Source organism: Heloderma suspectum, chromosome 3 (genome assembly GCF_057233095.1).
Source record: "Heloderma suspectum isolate Gila_16-S chromosome 3, 16-S_ref, whole genome shotgun sequence".
In the NCBI taxonomy this organism is placed as follows: domain Eukaryota; kingdom Metazoa; phylum Chordata; class Lepidosauria; order Squamata; family Helodermatidae; genus Heloderma; species Heloderma suspectum.
In genome coordinates, this window is record NC_139460.1 from 265,803,701 (window position 1) to 265,821,524 (window position 17,824).

The 17,824-nt window shown below is 42.4% G+C and overlaps 1 protein-coding gene across 2 annotated transcripts in view; it reads left to right on the forward strand.

Moving 5' to 3' along the window:
• The window catches only part of LOC146351201 (uncharacterized), a 36,897-nt gene that overhangs the window by 3,319 nt on the left and 15,754 nt on the right, over positions 1–17,824 (forward strand). Inside the window, exons 2-11 of one of the 2 annotated variants that reach the window (XM_084846822.1) lie at positions 460–607; positions 3,036–3,198; positions 4,319–4,417; positions 6,378–6,470; positions 7,305–7,415; positions 8,505–8,647; positions 10,742–10,810; positions 11,162–11,209; positions 13,322–13,369; positions 16,290–16,356. In XM_084846822.1, coding sequence (XP_084702948.1) covers positions 461–607; positions 3,036–3,198; positions 4,319–4,417; positions 6,378–6,470; positions 7,305–7,415; positions 8,505–8,647; positions 10,742–10,810; positions 11,162–11,209; positions 13,322–13,369; positions 16,290–16,356 — 988 coding nt within the window. In that variant the 5' untranslated portion in view covers position 460. The remainder of the gene's footprint in view (positions 1–459; positions 608–3,035; positions 3,199–4,318; positions 4,418–6,377; positions 6,471–7,304; positions 7,416–8,504; positions 8,648–10,741; positions 10,811–11,161; positions 11,210–13,321; positions 13,370–16,289; positions 16,357–17,824) is intronic. The other variant, XM_084846823.1, reaches the window with a different exon arrangement.

Here is a 17,824-nt window from a genome sequence, read left to right on the forward strand (position 1 = left end):
AGGGCACTAGATATGTGAGCCTAACTCTTCTCCCCTTACTTTTACTTCAGACAAGGAGGAAGGGCATAGCTTCTTTGCCACTGAGTTGATAGCATTTTAGAAATCCCCAGTTCCATTTTAACAGTTTGGTGCCAGTCCCACTCAAAACCCCAAACTTAGTAAAGGCTGGTGATACGATTTTTCAAGTGGAAGGGAAAGCCTCCATGAAGCACAATTTGCAGCCTAATCTCAGTACTCAAACCCAGGTTCAGTGTTAAATCTGAACAAGACTAGGGATAAGTGGGCCTCAGACATGATTTTTCACTTTTAGAAATTGGGTTCTTTCTTTTTAAATGCCTAATTCTAGATTTTGGTTGTAATTATAATGCTAGAAATTCTTCTTTAAATAGCCATATAATTTATCTTGTTTTCATCCAGGATTTGATGGTATTTGAATCTTTTATCTTTCTTTGTTTATAGCATGTCTGCTCCAGATCCAAAGACTAGGGATGAAAGTTTGAGGTTGTTCAAAGCCAATAAATTGGCAATTTGTTGTGCAATCAAAGATCTGTTTCCTTTTCTCTATGGCCTTCGAGACAAGAAGATAATCTCTGAAGAAGAGTTTGAGGTGAGTATTGTACACTGTGAATTCATTTTTTAAGCCTCACCTGGGAATTCGGAGTCCATCTAGACCAGCGGTGGGCAACTTGTGGCCCTCCAGATGTCGTTGAACTGCAATACCCATCAGCCCTTGCCAGCATAGCCAATGGTGAGGGATGTTGGAAGCTGCAATCCAAGAACATCTGGAGGGCCACAAGTTGTCCACACCTGATCTAGACTTTTCTTGGAGCCAAACCTGATATAATGGGGGCATTGTCTGCCCACTTGACATACAAAGCAGGGGATAGGAAGTGTCTTAGTATAATAGTCAAACGAGCACATGGGAGAGGAGTACTGAATCCTTCCTCCACGCTTTACCTCCCTTCCCAGTTCCCATGCTAGAAGTAAGCCAGGAAGGGAGAAAAATGTCTAGAACAGCGGAGTGGAGGGAGGTCAGGTGTGTATGTGGGACTTTCACCATCCCTCTCCCATGTAGTCCTTTTCATGTGAAAGTAAGGATGTAACAGCCTAGTACAATGGCTGATAATGTGGCGTAGCATATATGTTATACCCAACTGGAAAAGGTTATAGGGAGATGTGGGCAAAACAACGTGAAAGCCTGACTCAAATGGGAAACTTGGGCAGAAACCCCCACTTAGCTATGAAGCTCACCTGTTGAACTTGGGCCACTCACACTCTAAGCTTCCTGGGTTAATCCTCCTATACACCATCCTGAGCGCCTTGAAGGTAGACTGAAATACAAATGTCAATAATAAAAAAAGCAATAACAGTAGCATAGAGGGAGAGACTTTGGAAGGGAGAGTAAGGTGTGGCCCACAAGAATGGCCACAGTATCCTACTCATGACTATGACCATAACCTACAGTGGTACTTTAGATGTTCTCAAGGGCTTGTGTGTACCACCACCCCCCACCCTAAAACAGTAAGCACACACTTAGACACAAAAACCATGCTATATTACAAATTGCTTTGGAAACTCTCCCAGATTTGACATGTGGCATAAAGAGGAATTCAAGCCGCCGTGAATGGAGCTCAGAAATAGTACCTCACAGCTCCAGAGATATAAGGGCAAGTGTAGCATACAAGCTTCACTATATCCAGGGCTTTGTGCACATTGTGATCCCATTATTGCACAGATTCTGTGTGGTTCATAAAGCACAGAATGTGGAATTTTGAATTCAGCATTCCAAGACTCCACTCTCACTTTTAAAGGACATTTTTTTCTAGCCCATGAGGCTGTGAAAATGGATTTGAAAGTGTATTGGGAATGTCAGGGACATTGCTAGCCCTGAGTGTATTTCCAGAGCCTTAAGCATCCATTGGTGCAGATGGATGCAACAATTTAGTTAGGGGAAAAAGACTTTCCATTGGTGCCACTAGAATGTTTTTTCTAAGCTTAATTGCCATGTGGGGGGATTTTACTAACCCTCCCTTCCCTGTGCACTGCAACCCCAAAGAAGAACCACCATCAACTCCCCTGCCTCCCCTTTCCAGGTTTCCTATGTCTCCTTCATGCCACTCAGGCCAGTTCTTGTTCCATCCTTAACCTCCCTCTGATCCCCACCCACAAACCTGCCTATTCCTTCCTTCCAGCTCTCCCTCTATTCTCCTTCACAGTCTTCATCCTTGCTGCATTCCCCATGCCTCCTCTGTGCCATTCTCCAGCCCTCACTCCTCATACCACCCACACAGCATTTTCAAACCTCCTGAACAGAACTGTACACCATTTTATTTTATTTTATTTTATTTTGAATTTAATTCATGGAGATAGTGATGATTGATGAATGGAATGAGTAATTGAAGGGGAACTGATTAAATTTTGGAGCAGGATCTGGCTGGGAATTGAGAAATTGATTTGGGGTGACCCCCTGAGTTGCCCATGGCTTGTTTTTGGATTAGTGTTCTGCCAAATTTTTGAAACTTCATTTTGGTGCAGAGGGGTGTGTGTGTGTGTGTGTGTGTGTGTGTGTGAGTGTGTGTGTGAGAGAGAGAGACAGAGAGAGAGGGCGGGCGGGCGGGCTCATGAGAAAACCTACTAAAGAGAAACTATTGATTTGGGATGATCTGGGGGTGAGGTGCAAATAAACTGATTAAGGATACAATCCTATGCATGTTTAGAAAGAAAAAAGCCAACAACTCCCAGCATGGCTGGCTGGGGCATGCTGGGAGCTGCAGTTTAACTAGGCACTGTGTGAAGAAGTATCAATTCCTAAAAGTACTTCCTTTTATCTGTCCTGAATCTCCTACCATATCGAGGGGGGATTTAACCCCCCCCACTGCAGTCCTATTGAAGATCCCTGCCCCCCAAAGCTGCTATTAAACCTGGAAGGAAAGCTTCTATCCGTGCAAATGGAAAGACGGTTGCTGTTTATTGTCGATCTATAAAGGTGTTTTTGAATGCTAAGATGAAAAAGCCTATGTGTTGTTGCCTTCTAGAAATGCCGTGCTAAAGTAGATTCAAATCCAAATAGTATTTCAAAATCAATATATGATGTGCTTGAAAACATAAACAATAAGGAGGCACTAGATGCGGTCTTCTGCAGCTGGAATTTGGATACATACCCAGACTTAATTCAGATACACCAAAATATAAACAATGGTAAGTATTCTGGTTTACATTAAACCACTAAGCACTTTTTATGGATAATTACAAATAATTATGAACATTTATTGAGAGCTGGTCTCGTTTGTTTCCTGCGTTCTTATAAGGGCCAAACCTAGACATAGGGTTAAATGCACTGAACATGCATATTTTAAAAAATGCAAATAGCTGCAGGTGTGTGGGGGTGGGGAGGCAGCTGATAATTATCAATATTGCAGCTTGTGGAGAGGGGAAGTGTAATGCTTTCCTCCTCTCCTGTCAAAAAATTCTCCTTTGAAGCTGCTACTTGCTTTGGAAGGAAAGCTCATTTTAGCACATTCCCTCCATACCTGCTGTGATCCCAATAATAACTAGCAACTCCAGCAGCTTAAAAATCATCTAATCTAATTTGTCCCTGAGTGATTAAGAGTTTAAGGATGCAATCCTATGCCTGTTTAGACAGCAAAAAGTCCGACAATTCCCATTATGCCCCAGCCAGGGCATGCTGGGAATTGTAGGACCTTTTCGGTCTAAACATGCATAGCATTGTGCTCTTCACTAGGAAATCCTTGGTTCTCTCCTGTGCCACTAGCTGGTAGGCAAGTAAGCCACTATGACTTGGCCCTCTGCCTGAGTTTAGGAATAATAACAACAGGGATCTATCTTATGGGGTGTTGTAAGGATTACTGAGAAGGCATGCGAAGTGCTTTGAACACATTAAATGCGCAATAGAAATGCTGCATATTAATTTATACAATCAACTCCAGAAACCTTTCACATCTCAACATTACTTTATGTGCCTTAATTAAAAAAAAGATTAACATAATAGGGGAGGGGCCATAGGTCAGTAGCGCATGCTTTGCATGCATATGGTTCCAGGTCGAATCGCCAGCATCTCCAGGTAGAGCTGGAACTATTCCTGCCTGAAACCCTAGAGAGCTGCTGCCAGTCAGTCTCAACAACACTTGGCTAGATGGACCCATGGTCTGACTCAATATAAGGCAGGCTCCTATGTTCTTATGTTCCTGTTTCAATTAATGCCTTTTATCCCACCTAATTAAAAACTAGGCTACCACTGTCCTCATGTAATTTAATCCGTATCCAAAGTGTGGTCTTTCTGCATATGTATCCTTTTCAGTTTACCAGCATGCTGAAAATAACACTGCCACAGAAGGGAGGAGCAATGAAGTGCCCAAAACGCAGGAGAGCAAACCCGAGTCCTCTGCAGGGAAACGGAGTGAGTGCCCCCAGGGTCTGGGAGGGACACTGAGGCATAAAAGGGTGGCAAGAGAAAATGGGCGGAGTCTTTCAAGAGAACATGAGATCTTCAGACAGCTGAGAGTGGTGTAGGAAGGAAGAGAGGTTGTGGGCAGTGATATATATATCTAGGGATAAGGACAGAAAAGACGAGCCCATGGACCTTTGAAAGTAAGGGCAAGGAGATTGTGCTGGAGGAGGGAAGGGATGCAAAGCCGCTGGCTGGGGCATGCTGGGAGTTGAAGGACTTTTTATCTGTCTAAACATGCATAGGATTGCACCCTTAGGGACTGAGGAGGGCTTTTGCAGGGTTTGAGCGATGAGAGTAAGCAGTAAGGGTTTTACAGTTATGGAGAACATGCATGGAGGCATATCAGTAGTACATAAATATGTACATTTACATACCACATACATATGTACATGTTTTCTTTAGTTCTGTAGCATGGTAGAAACAGCTCTGCCACAAAATGGAACACCAACAAAGTAATCCAGACAGATGAAAGGAATCCTGAGTACACTGAAGCAAATCAGCATTATCAACAGAGTCTGTGGGGAAGTTTGAGGCATATAGGGCAGGAAGAGAGAGTGGGTGGTGTCATTTAAGAGAACAGGAGTTCTTGAGGCAGTTGTGCGTTAAGCTGTGTGAACTGTGAGCTGTGTGAACAAAATAAGCTGGCCAGCATTAAAAATCCACCTCACCCAGAAGTGCCCTCCTTTCCAAAGTCTGGTCATCCCTTCCCTACCCCACTGCCATTGTTTGCTGCTTGGCGATTGGTATGTGTTTGCATCCTCCATTTTCTGTGGAACAATTTCGTTTCATACACTGAGTCAGGTGAGGATGAATGGGTCCCATAAAGGGATGAGGTAATGTATTTTCATGACGGGCACTAACTTCTACATTTGCTCACCCTTCTGTGATTAGGAGCTTAGTCTTCTCTCTTACTGGGCCACATGTCAATCCTCTCCATCATTGGTTAAGTCCTCTCTCTCTGAACAGTGATGGCTGGATTGAAAACTCCCTCAAAAAGGCTGAAATGGCAAGACTGTTCCTTGTCTAAAAAATATCTTCCTCTTGGCCAAGCCCTGTAGAGAGACAAGGAGCGTTCATGCATGAGCACATGTGTGTGTGGATATGAGTTCATGCATGTGTGTTCCAATCTGGACAGATCTCTGTGGCTTAAAGCTTAAACAAAGGGCTATTTTCTGCAGACAAGGACATTGAGGATCCACTGAGTCAGGCCATTAGTGGAGGAAGGTTGAATATGATACATTTTGCCAATATGTTTTGAAATCTTTAATTTTTAGTTTTAAATGCCATGTAAATCCTGGTTTCCTTAAATACATTCAGTTTTAGTTTTTAATGCAATGGGTTGGATCCAGATGTAGTCATACTTAGGGTGGACTTATCAAAATGAATGAGACTTCAGTTAATCATGACTAACTTAATAGTCATGATTAGATTTCAGTGCGTCTAAGTATGATTAAGCCTGGATCCAATTCCAAGTCTGCACTTCATGGTTTTTTGATGAGGTAGTCATCAATTACCTAGTTAATTTCTGGTGTGGTGGCAGCTGATTAAAGTTTTTATAAGTTTGAGGGATCTCTGTACCCTCACTTTGTCCCTGGTCCATCACAACTTGAAATAGCAAGAGATATAATGATGCGATTATGGAGCACATGCACTGAGGCATAGCATTACAGACAAATACATGCAGTTAAGTTCCGCATACAAAATGCAAATGGAAGAAGTAACATTCAAGTGAAACTGGAACAAACCTTTTACCACACCTTGATTAAAGTTTGGCAATGCTGCCAGGAATAGATTTCTCCATGGGTTGTATCTGGCTCTTGGGCACCAGTTGTTCATCTTTAATATAAACTTAAGTAGAAACTAAAGATAGATGTATATGTTTTTAATTGACTGAAAACATTTTTCTAAGGAAGGAGACTTACTGGTGGAATAAACAACTGGAGAAGGAAGAGCCCTCGAGGACAGTCTAATGCGAACTGGAAAACTACAGGCATTCAAACAGGTAAAGATAATGCAGTGCTACAGAATGTCACAAATTCTACCTAATGGAGAGTGTCCTAGGGGCCATAGGATTTTTAGGATTTCCCACCCCGACACTGGAGAGGGGGGTCCATCCTCAGAGGGGGAGATCTGAAGTTGGATACCCTCTCCCAGCTGCACAGAAACCTCTGCAACTGGTTCTTTTCTAATGTCAGAAAGGGAAGGAAAGGAGGTGCACTCCTGGTGCAGGGGGCATATGAGGAAAAGCTGTGGATCCACAGGATCTACAGCTCTACTGGTCCCTAGACATGCCCCCAACTGGCTGCTGATCTACACCAGGCCTGGAGCCAGTGTAGAGTAGATCAGTTCCTTCTCATCGAAACCAATGGGAAGGAAAACAAATTTTAAATGTCTCGGGGCGGGGGGACAGTGGGCATACTGCTCCTCCCACCTGGGTTCACACCCACAGGGCTTCACATACTAGTCAGAGCTTTCTGCACCAAATGGTAGGACTCCTGTAAATTAGTGTGAACTGTTTTCTACTAGAGATACTCTTTCCTTTTTCCTCACTGTTCTCTCCGTTTTGCTTGTACTCCAGACCATCACTCTGTTCTAGAACTCTAGTAATAGTCATTGGAGTAGACTCACAGATAGTTACCCATTAGAATTCTAGCTACTCACAACCTCTTCTCAGTTCTCCCTCAGAACTGAATCATCTTCAGGTGATATGAAATATTCCATTTCACAGCACATTGGCACTGGTAGAGTCTGTAGTTTGGTGAGATAGTTGTCATATCCTAGAAGCCTAAGATATGGGAATTGTAACCTTTGATTTCAATTTCTTGTTTTCATCTAGGAATAACGACAGAAATTAAGACAAAACGAAGTCCAGATATTAAGGATTCAGAACTGTCTGTAAAGTGTGGAAAAGCTAAAGGTGTCTTGTATGTGAAGAAATTGGCTGCAGGTAACCATTGTTTTGGACGAGTAGAAATAAATCTCTTCAATATATTTAATACCAATGGCAGGTTAAAATATTTGAGATGGGAAAGGTCCATCCATATGGTCAGCATGTGGGTACTGTTTGTATTTGGGAGGATCACTTGCAGTGCAATCCTATACATGTCTACTCAAAAGTAAGTCCCATTGGTTTCAATAGTGCTTTCCCCAAGTAAGTGTGTATAGGACTGCAGTCTTATAAATATTCATTTCCCAGAGGACAATTTAATTATAGATTTATACATATCCCACTCCTGGAACATAGGGCGACTTACAACAATTTCATCAGTACCTCAATGGGATTGTCAGTACTTTGATTTCTTCCCTATTCATAAATACATACGCTATTTATGCATTATCTGTATCAATTCATTTTTCTTGTTTTCTTTGAACATGAAATTTATGGTAGTATTGTCTCCGTAACCTGAAATTCTACAGACTCAGGGACAGCCAGTTCCAAGTCATGTTCTGGCCCAGATGGCGGCTGAGTACATAGAAGTTGTGCAGGCACTATCACCACTCTTGTGTAGAAGTTCCATGCAGCCTATCTAGGTGTGAACCAATGATTTAATTGGCCTGTACATGAAGTTGGAGGTCTCTGTAGAATTGTGGCATTGCAGCACGTGTCCTGTTCAAACCAAGCCCTTCCCAGTCCTTGACTGCTGCTTGGTGGTGATGGCTAGTAAGTAGTCATCACCACCAAACCTCAGGCCTCAGACACTGTTCAGTGACAACCCAGTACTGCGGCATGCAGAGTTGCTTATATCATGACATATTCAATCTAAGCCAAATCGTCATGCTGTACAATACAACAACAAAAAGGAGATTAAACTGTTCCGTCTTACAAACATTCAGACAATACAGTTATACAACTGTATACTGGTTATACAACTGTATAACCAGTATGTATGCAAAGAATGGAAAACTGCAATAGAGGAACTGTTGATATATGAAGGTAAACTGGCAAATTTCTTGGCAAAATTTCTTTCTCCCTTCAGTGAGCTTTGCTGAATAAGACACATGCATAGTGTTGATATGACTTCTCTCTTTGTTACAGGAGTTACAGAGAAATGTATTGAGGATTCTGATGGAAAGTGGTTCACACCACGAGAATTTGAGGTTAAAGGAGGACGCGAAGGTTGGAATTACTGGAAAAGGAGTATTTATTGTGATGGAGTACCTTTGCAAGAATTAATAGTGGTATGCAGTTCACTTGTAATACCTGTCATTCTAATCCCATATTTTTCACTTGTGATCCCAAAGGAATTTCAAATGATACCACTACACCTTTCCAGACAATTTGCTCCACGTTTTATTCTTATCGTTGCTAATACAATATCCAACCCTGATGTAATGGGGCAGCGTTGCTGGGGGGGGGGGGGTGCCAGGCAAGAGCAATGTTGAACCACACATGTATCTGCTACTTGTCAAATTGGGAGATGTGCATTGCGACGATGGACATTGAGGGGCACACAGAATTGAAAACTAGGGCAGGGGAGGGGAAAAAAGAAGGAATTAATTTTGTTGGTGTTTTATTACTATTTTTTATTTCTTTTATTTTTCAAAGGCTATGCTTGTTTGGTTTGTTGCTACCTTTTATATTATTTTGTTAAATGGTTGTACTTGGTTGGTATAGTGGGTGAGTTTTCTGACTCGTATTATTTTTAAAACAACAAGATTCATGTAACATTAGCTACGTTGTGAAGCTTCGGTGGCAGGGATTAAATTTGACCAGCAAGCAAAATATTGCAATAGATTGCTGGGGCAAATGTGATTCTGTCTTCTGAATCCTGCACCACATATGAATAACAGCACAATTCTTGGATGAAAAAGCCATTGTCTAGAATGGCCCTAACATTATTGAAAGCAGCAATGGGGAACCTCCAGCCCGTGGCCTGAATTCGGCCTGCCAGGCCTAACCGCCTGGCTTGCAAAGGTCTCTGCTGGGGCCTCTCCCACTCCCTGAAACCTGCCTCCCTTCCATCCCCTCACTGGGGAGCTGCTGCTTCATGGCACTGGGAGCACTCTGAGGTGGTGCTTCCCTGGGGCTTGAGCATGGAGCAACGTTGCCTCACTGAGGAGCCACTGCTTCAGGGCACTGGAAGAAGGAGGCAAGGGGTGAGCAAAGCAAGCTCAGTGTGTGAATGGGGGTGGGGAGGTGTCTAGGCAAGCACATTGGTGGGGCTGCATACTAGCTGTGGGGATCAGCCCTGCCCGCTGCTGGCCTGCAGTGTCCAAGATGCTTGCCTGGAATCAAATTGGTGCCCCAGCCCTGATTTAAAATGTTGGAATTAACCTTTAAAGCCCATGACAGGTTGTTACTAGGACCGCCTGCACTCATTTGTACCTACCCAAACTTTAAGATCAGCTTCTGTGACCCTGCTCTCAGTCTTGGCATTTGTAAAGATCAGCTTGGCAGGAACAGGGCCTTTTTAATTTTAGGAACAGCTCCTCAGTGTGGACTTTCTTCCTCAGGGAACATCCTCAGGCCCCCTCCCTTTCAGCCTTTAGACCTGGACTGGAAACATTACATTTCATATGCCATTTGACCATTAAGCTTATGCTACCTCTAATCTTGTTTTACTTGCTGTATTTTTATTGTACTGTTTGTTGTTATAAAACAGTTGAAATTTTAAACAATGTATTTTGTAAGTCATCTTGGGAGGATTCTACACTAAAGGCAGGAGAATATAAATAACTAAAATAAATAATTATAGAACTGGATTAGAAGTGTCAGTTATGTGCCAATTAAAGACAAAAAACATATTCCATGGAGCAAAGACATGAACTTTTCTACTTGAGGCATTTATCATGCACTCATGATTCCTTACTCATGTTTGTTTATGGGTTCTTTAGACAACAACGTGGTCCTCCAGTTTCGCTTCTGTTTTTTAACAGGACTTCCCCAAGTTTTTTTTAGAGTGGGGAAAATGGGGTATTATTTCTGAAAGTGAAAGAAAAGGTAGTTTCCTACTTATGCATTTGTGCTATTCCACTATAGCACAGTGCTACCTAGAGGTTACATAGTGGAAGAGCAGGAAAGGAAAAGCTCTTTGTGTAGAGCTCGGAACTCAGTTCTGAGACAGAAACAAAAGTAGATACGTTGATTAACAGCCTCATGTAGAAAAGACTTCATGCATGTATGATAATAAAGAGTATAAATATATATGGGAGTAATGTGAACAAGTATCTATAGTAAGTAATGGTCTAACATCTTTTGAGTTAATACCCAGAGTTCAGGTGGTATTCTGGGATTCTCATGCCTCAGAGTAATAAATGTGACATTTATTTCAGAAAGGGGAACTTCCTAATCCAGCACGAATATACCCCAGGAAAAGAAAGGTTCCTGAACTGTTTTGCCAGGTGGGTGTATTATCCACAAGCGGCCTAACTTGGCATACATACATGTGCAGTGCAATCCTATGTGTGTGTGTGTGTTTACTCAGAAGTAAGCCCCACTAAGTTCACCGGGACTTACTCCTTAGTACATCTGAATAAAGGTGCATAGGATTGCAATATAGGCACTTACCTTGGAGCAAGCCCTGTTAAAGGGTTCATGCATCTGTGGTAGAAAATAATTTAATATGGGATTAATGTGAAAAAGTATCTATAGTAAGTAATGGTCTAACATCTTTGAGTTGACATCCTAAATTCAGGTGGTATTTTGGGGTTTTCATGCCTCAGAATAACTAATAAATGTGACATTTATTTCAGAAAGGGGAACTTCCCAATCCAGCACGAAAATACACCAGGAAAATAAAGGTAACAGTTCCCAAACAGTTTTACCATGTGCACTGCAATCTTGTATATGTTTACTCAGAAGTAAGCCCCACTAAGGCCACTGGAACTTACTCTTAGGTTAATACCTGGGAATAAGTTCCAGTGAAGTCAGTGAGCACGAGCTTGCACACAGGAGATGTAAGCCGACAATAAGATATGCAAAAAAGCATTTTGAGGAAGGTATTGCTAACAACATCAAGGGTAACAATATAGAATTATTTAAATATATCGGAAGCAGGAGATATAGGACGGATACCTGTGCCTGAATGGATGTTTTCAGGAAGGGAGTCTGAGGAACTGAGGCAAATAGTAGTGACAAAAGATGAAGTTCTCAACCTTATTGAAAGTTAATAAATCACTGGGCCCAGATAGTATCCATCCTAGAGTTCTCAAAGAACTCAAATATGAAATGCTGATCTTCTAACAAAAATATGCAACATGTTCCTAAGATCAGCCTCTGTACAAGAGGACTGGAAAATGGCCAATGTAACACCAATTTTTAAAAAGGGATCCAGGGGGGATCTGGGAAATTACAGGCCTATTTGTGTAATGTCTGTTCCGGGTAAATTGATTGAAAGACTTATTAAAGATAAAATCAGTAAGCATATAGAAGGACAAGCCCTGCTGAAAAAGAATCAACATGGCGTCTGCAAAGGTAATTCCTGTCTCACTGACCTTTTAGAGTTCTTTGAGAGTGTCATTAAAAATGTAGACAGGAGCGATCCAGTCGACATTGTTTGCTTGGACTTCCAAAAGGTTTTTGACAAAGTCCCTCACCAGAGACTCCTGAGCAAACTTAGCAGTCATGGAATAAGAGGAGAGGGCATCTTATGGATTAATAACTGGTTAAAGAACAGAATGCAGAGAGTAGGAATAAATGGTAAATTCTTCCAAGGGAAGGATGTAAATAGATCTCACAGAGAACAAATGCTTTTCATTGGAACAAATGCTTTTCAGCCTGTTCATAAAAGATCTGGAATTAGGAGTGAGCAGTGAAGTGGCCAAGTTTGCTGATGACACCAAGTTATTTAGGGTGATTAAAACAAAAAGGGATTGTGGGGAGCTCCAAAAGGATCTCTCCAAACTGGGAGAATGGGCATCTAAATGGCAAATGCCAGTGTAAAGTGATGCACGTTGGGGCAGAAAATCCCAAGTTCAAATATAACCTGATAGGATCTGAGCTTCTGGTGACTGACCAAGAAAGACATCCCAGGGTTGTGGTAGACAACTCAGTGAAAATGTCAACCCAGTGTGTGGCTGGTGTAAAAATGGCAAACTCCATATTAGGCATAATTAGGAAAGGAATTGAGAATAAAACTGCCAGCATCGTACTGCCCTTATACAAATCTATGGTGCGACCACACTTAGAATACTGTGTATAGTTCTGGTCATCGCACCTAAAAAAAAAAAAAAGATACTGTAGAGCTCGAAAAAGTGCAAAGAAGGGGAACAAAAATGATCAAGGGGTTGGAGCAACTCCCCTATGAGGGAAGGTTGCAACACCTGGGATGGTTTAGCTTGGAAAAAAGGTGAGTAAGGGGAGACTACTATGGAATTTGCTGCCACAAGACATAGTTATGGCCACCAATTTGGATGGCTTTAAAAGGGGGTTAGAAAATTCCTGGAGGAAAAGGCTATCAATGGCTACTAGTCCTGATGGCTATGTGCTACCACCAGTATAAGAGGCAGTATGCCTATGTACTCCAGTTGCTGGGGAATATGGGTGGGAGGGTGCTGATGCACTCATGTCCTGCTTTTGGATTTCCCATGGGCAGCTAGCTGGCCACTGTGTGAACAGAATGCTGGACGAGATGGACCCTTGGTCTGATTCAGCATGGCTCTTCTTATGTTCTTATGCTTAACATCTGAATAAAGGTCCACAGGATTGCAATACAGGCACTTACCTGGGAGTAAGCCCTGTTAAAGGGTTCATGCATGTATGATAATAAAGAATATAAATATATATGGCAGTAATGTGAACAAGTATCTATACTAAGCAGTGGTGTAACATCTTTGAGTTAATACCCTAAATTCAGATGGTATTTGGGGGTTCTCATGCCTCAGAGTAACTAATAAATGTGACATTTATTTCAGAAAGGGCAACTTCCTAATCCAGCACGAAAATACACCAGGAAAAGAAAGGTAACAGTTCCTGAACAGTTTTACCAGATTGGTGTATTATCCACAAACCGCCTAACTTGGCATACATACATGTGCAGTGCAATCCTATATATATTCATTCACAAGTAAGCCTCACTAAGTTCCCTGGGACTTACTCCTAGGTTAGTACATAGGAGTAAGTTCCAATGAACTCAGTGGCGCTTAACATCTGAATAAAGGTGCATAGAATTGCAATATAGGCACTGACTTGGGAGTAAGCCCTGTCGATCACAATGCACTTACATCTGAGTAGATAGGCAAAGAATTGCACTTTTGTTCATTGATTTCTTTAGATTTATACTTCCAACTTATTCCTGGCGATGGGAGCCTACTACATATATTCTTTGTAATGTTTTATATCTTTTAAAATCCTGTTTCTGACTCGGAATCAGATTGTATATCTGTGTAAGAAAAAGCTGAAGGAAAATACCTACCATCTCCCAACAACGTTTGTTCCTTTGTTCAAGAGACTTTCCTCTCCCAACTTAACCAAACTTTTTCACTAGTGCCCCTGTTAAGAGGCATTCATCATTAGCTTACTAGCTTGCATGGTACAAGGAATTGTCTTAAGTGGATTGTGAATTGCACTGTTGGATTGCGGGTTGCACTATTGAATTGTTATAAGGGTACAGTGGGTTCTGTGACTGCAGAGCTTTCACAGAATTTGGTAGCAGCAGAAATTTGTGGAAAATACTAATAACTTAGGTGCTAGGAATGGGAAAATTCCTTTATCAACATTCCTTTTAATTTGGAACTTGGGCGGTTTGGAAGCAAAAATGGGGCCACCCAAAATAGCTAAGATATGGTTGAGCATACTCAGGATATTCCCCAGGTATACAATAAATTAAAAAAAACTTTAAGGACTCCAGTTGACATGCTTGAGCTCCTTACAGTGCAGGATATCCTAGAGGTTGGCATTAGGGTCAGAAGGATATGTGACATGAGGTTAAAAAACCCTCCCCTACATGGGGGAGGGGGAGTCTCAGGAGGAAGGAAAGGGAAACGGATGTTTCCCACTCTCCAGAAACCTCTTCACTGCTACATAGCAATAAAGTGCTCACTCAGGTTTGGGGCTAACAGCCACCATTAAGATGCCCAGATATGTCTGAATGCTCCCCATCAAAAAGATTAAAAAATGTAATAGCAGGTCGAACGTGGACCCTGTGGCATCCTTTTAGTACAAGTAGCACATGCAAAATCAATTTTTGCGATGAAAGATGAAGTGGTAACATATGCAGGATAAAACCATATATCCTGGTAGAAGTTCCTTTGCAATTTCAGTTGCAACCACTGAAATGTATCTTGTCTCAACAGGAACACAAGCAGCCATCATGGAAATTCATGATGTTCTCACTTACACATGCATACAGCTTTGTTGGGTCAAAGTGTGTTAAATGATACTAGTTTGGGGATACGTGGAAAATCCAAAACAGTGTAAGCTTCATTTTGAAAAGGAGGATTCTAGTCAATGTCTACCGAAAAAGGCAGCTAAACATGGTCCAGCTCATGCAGTCAAGCACTGTAAATGGGAGTGGGATTCTGCACCTGCTGTCTGTGACTAGACTTCCAAATTTAGTAGATGATCATAGAATGGCTCCTCCCTCCCTCCCTCCCTCCCTCCATGGCTTTCTCAGGTTAGCTCTGACTTCTGAGGCATGTGTCTGCACTACACATCACCCTTGTATATGTTATTTGCTTAGTTTGCTTACATCACGTGTGTCATCTCTCTTGTCAGTGCTCCAATATTAGAAATGTGTGTTACGCCTCCCATGTGTGGGGGTCAACTGGGTTGTCCTCAGGTGGTTATGGTTTGTTTTCCAGTCTCTCTGCTCTCCCTTTAACTGTGCAGGTGCCCAGACTCCTAATACAGGTGTTATCTCAGCTATTTCTTAAACTCTGTTGAGGTTTCTCTCTGTCACTTTAAAGGGAAGTGTTATAGAACAGTGATTCTTGGCATTCTCTTCCCTAAGACATGCTCATCCTCAGAGGAGACAGTCACGTCCTGGGTACTTCCCTTAATCTCTTAGACAATAAAGATTCCCCTCATCACTGGCTGTACTCTCCCTGGGCTCATCTGTTAGTAGAACCTGGACTTTCCTCTGTCTGTGCCTTGTACTGAAGCACAGTAGAAGATAGAGAAACGTTGAGAGCAAATTAGGATTCTGAGCAGACACTCTCCCCAGCGATTACACCTGGTCGCTATACTAGGGTTCCTCTCTGGGGATCACCCCAGTACATCTTCAGATATGTGAAAAGGCAGCTTATAGTTCCAAGGGAAGCTTGTAGCTCTGCTTATCTCCGGTAGCCAGTGTCATGGAGACCAGAGAGAGGCTACCACAAAGAAGTAGGGCAAGAGGCCAGCCCTGGAGCTTTATAAGGGAGTTGGGGACATGAGCCAGTACTGCACATCATTTCTGGCTACCAAGATTTACTTCAGTAATTCAAGAGAAAATGGTGTGGCTGGCACAGGCAGTGTCAAGCAACTGGTTTAAATTACTTTTCTCATTAACCTGGCTTAAACTTCTTTTTCTCACTAAAGGCTTCTCTGACCAGCACAATTTCAAGACTTATAGTCATTCTGGATTGCAAGAGCTATCTTTTGCCGACTGATGCAGGATGCTTCCAGGCAGAGGGCTCCTAGGGTTACCACTCAGAAGGCATTGCACAGCTTATTGTTTTTTCTTCTTCTCCTTAACGGATTTTATGTGGGAAGAGAAAAACGGAAGAAGCGCTGGGAAAACACAGCAGGGTCAGGAGTGGAAGACAGTATTGTCCGCCCCCCCCAACCCCCCATAACATTCTGTGAATCAAGCTGGGTGATGACGCTATAAAAGCTTCATCAGGAAGTGTCCACAGTTTGGGGAATCTAGTTGAATCACTTACGTCTGTTTTTATTTGACAGGCAATGAATTCTTCAGGGCCATTTCGCCGATCGATCCGGTTCCAGTTATCAGGTCATCAACAACTGGGTCAGATACATATTATGTAGGGGCAAGATTGTTGGGTTATCTGAGGGTGATCTAGGTTAAAATCCCTGCCTATGGGGTGGCTTTTGGCCCGGGGCTATGAAGTTGTACAAGTGGTTGCCTTGAGTGACTAATTTTGTATGGTGCCGCACACTGTTTTTTTCTGTATGTCAGTTGTATCCCATATGGCACGATTGTTGAATCTCAGGCCTTTGGGCCAAATTCTGCCTGCCTGGGGTCCCAATCTGGTCCTCCAAGGTTTTCCAGCTGGCCACATCCTCTTTTCCCCAACCACCAATCATTTGGTGGTTTCCAGGCTTCTGTACATTCCCCCCGCCCTTCTAAAAAGTTGAAATGCCTCCCCTAAGGCTTAGTTACCAGCAGTAATCGCTTTAGGGTGTAATCCTATTTCATGTTTAGACAGAAAAAAGTCCTACAGCTCCTAGCATTCTCCAGCCGGCATGGCTAGCTGGGGAATACTGGGAGCTGTAGGACTTCTTTCTGTCTAAACATGCATAGGATTGTGCCCTTAAGCTAATGGGTTTCTTCACACAGAGCTTTTATTTTGCTATTGAGATTGGTTACTCATGGAAGTTTGTGGGCTCTTTAGATGACATCATTAACCTCCAGGGCATCTCCCGCACTAAATGACCTTTATTCCATTTTTTTAAATATCGGAGATAATGAGCTATCAAATTACAGTGCTTGAGTTCTCTCTATGAAAAAGGAAAAGCTGCAGTAAGAGGAGGTGGATCACAGCACCATCTAGTGGCTGTATAGTGAAACATATGGAAGACTCAGATAAGGGAGGAAAGGAGGGGGAAACGGGGAGGGAAGGAAGCATGTGTAAAGGGAGTCCGTTATGATCCTGCATTTAAAATGGAAGCAGAAAGCCCCATTTTAAATGCGGGATTTTAGGCTGGTGTAGAGATGCTCACTGTATGCTGGTATTTTTTGCATTTTGGCCATGCCCATTTTGTCTTCAGCCCCATCCACAAGTGGAATGCAGCCATCGAGAGCTTCTGTGAAATGGAATTCAGCCCTCAAGCTGACAGAGGCTCGACACCCCTGCCAAAGAGATAGGAAAAATTACAAACATTTCCAGTTCCCATTTGAATACCACCATATGTAGGGCAAGTATATAATGCAGAAAGTCCTATTTGTTTGCATTGGATGCACTAAACATGGCCACTTTTTTAATTGGGAACTGGAAGTAAAGGAATGTTAATTTCTCTGAGGTTGTGATTCCTTAGGGAAGGGCATGGCTACTGTGAAGCATAGAGACAGAAAGTGGTAATACATGCCCCTTGGCTTCCAGTTTTATTTGGAATCCCAGTTTCTGAACATTAAGAACACAACATAGAATCATAGGGTTGGAAAGGGCCTACAAGACCATCAATTCCAATCCCCTGCTCAATGCAGGAAGCCTGATTCCCAGGCAGTCCCCCATCCAAGTACTAGCCAGGGCTGA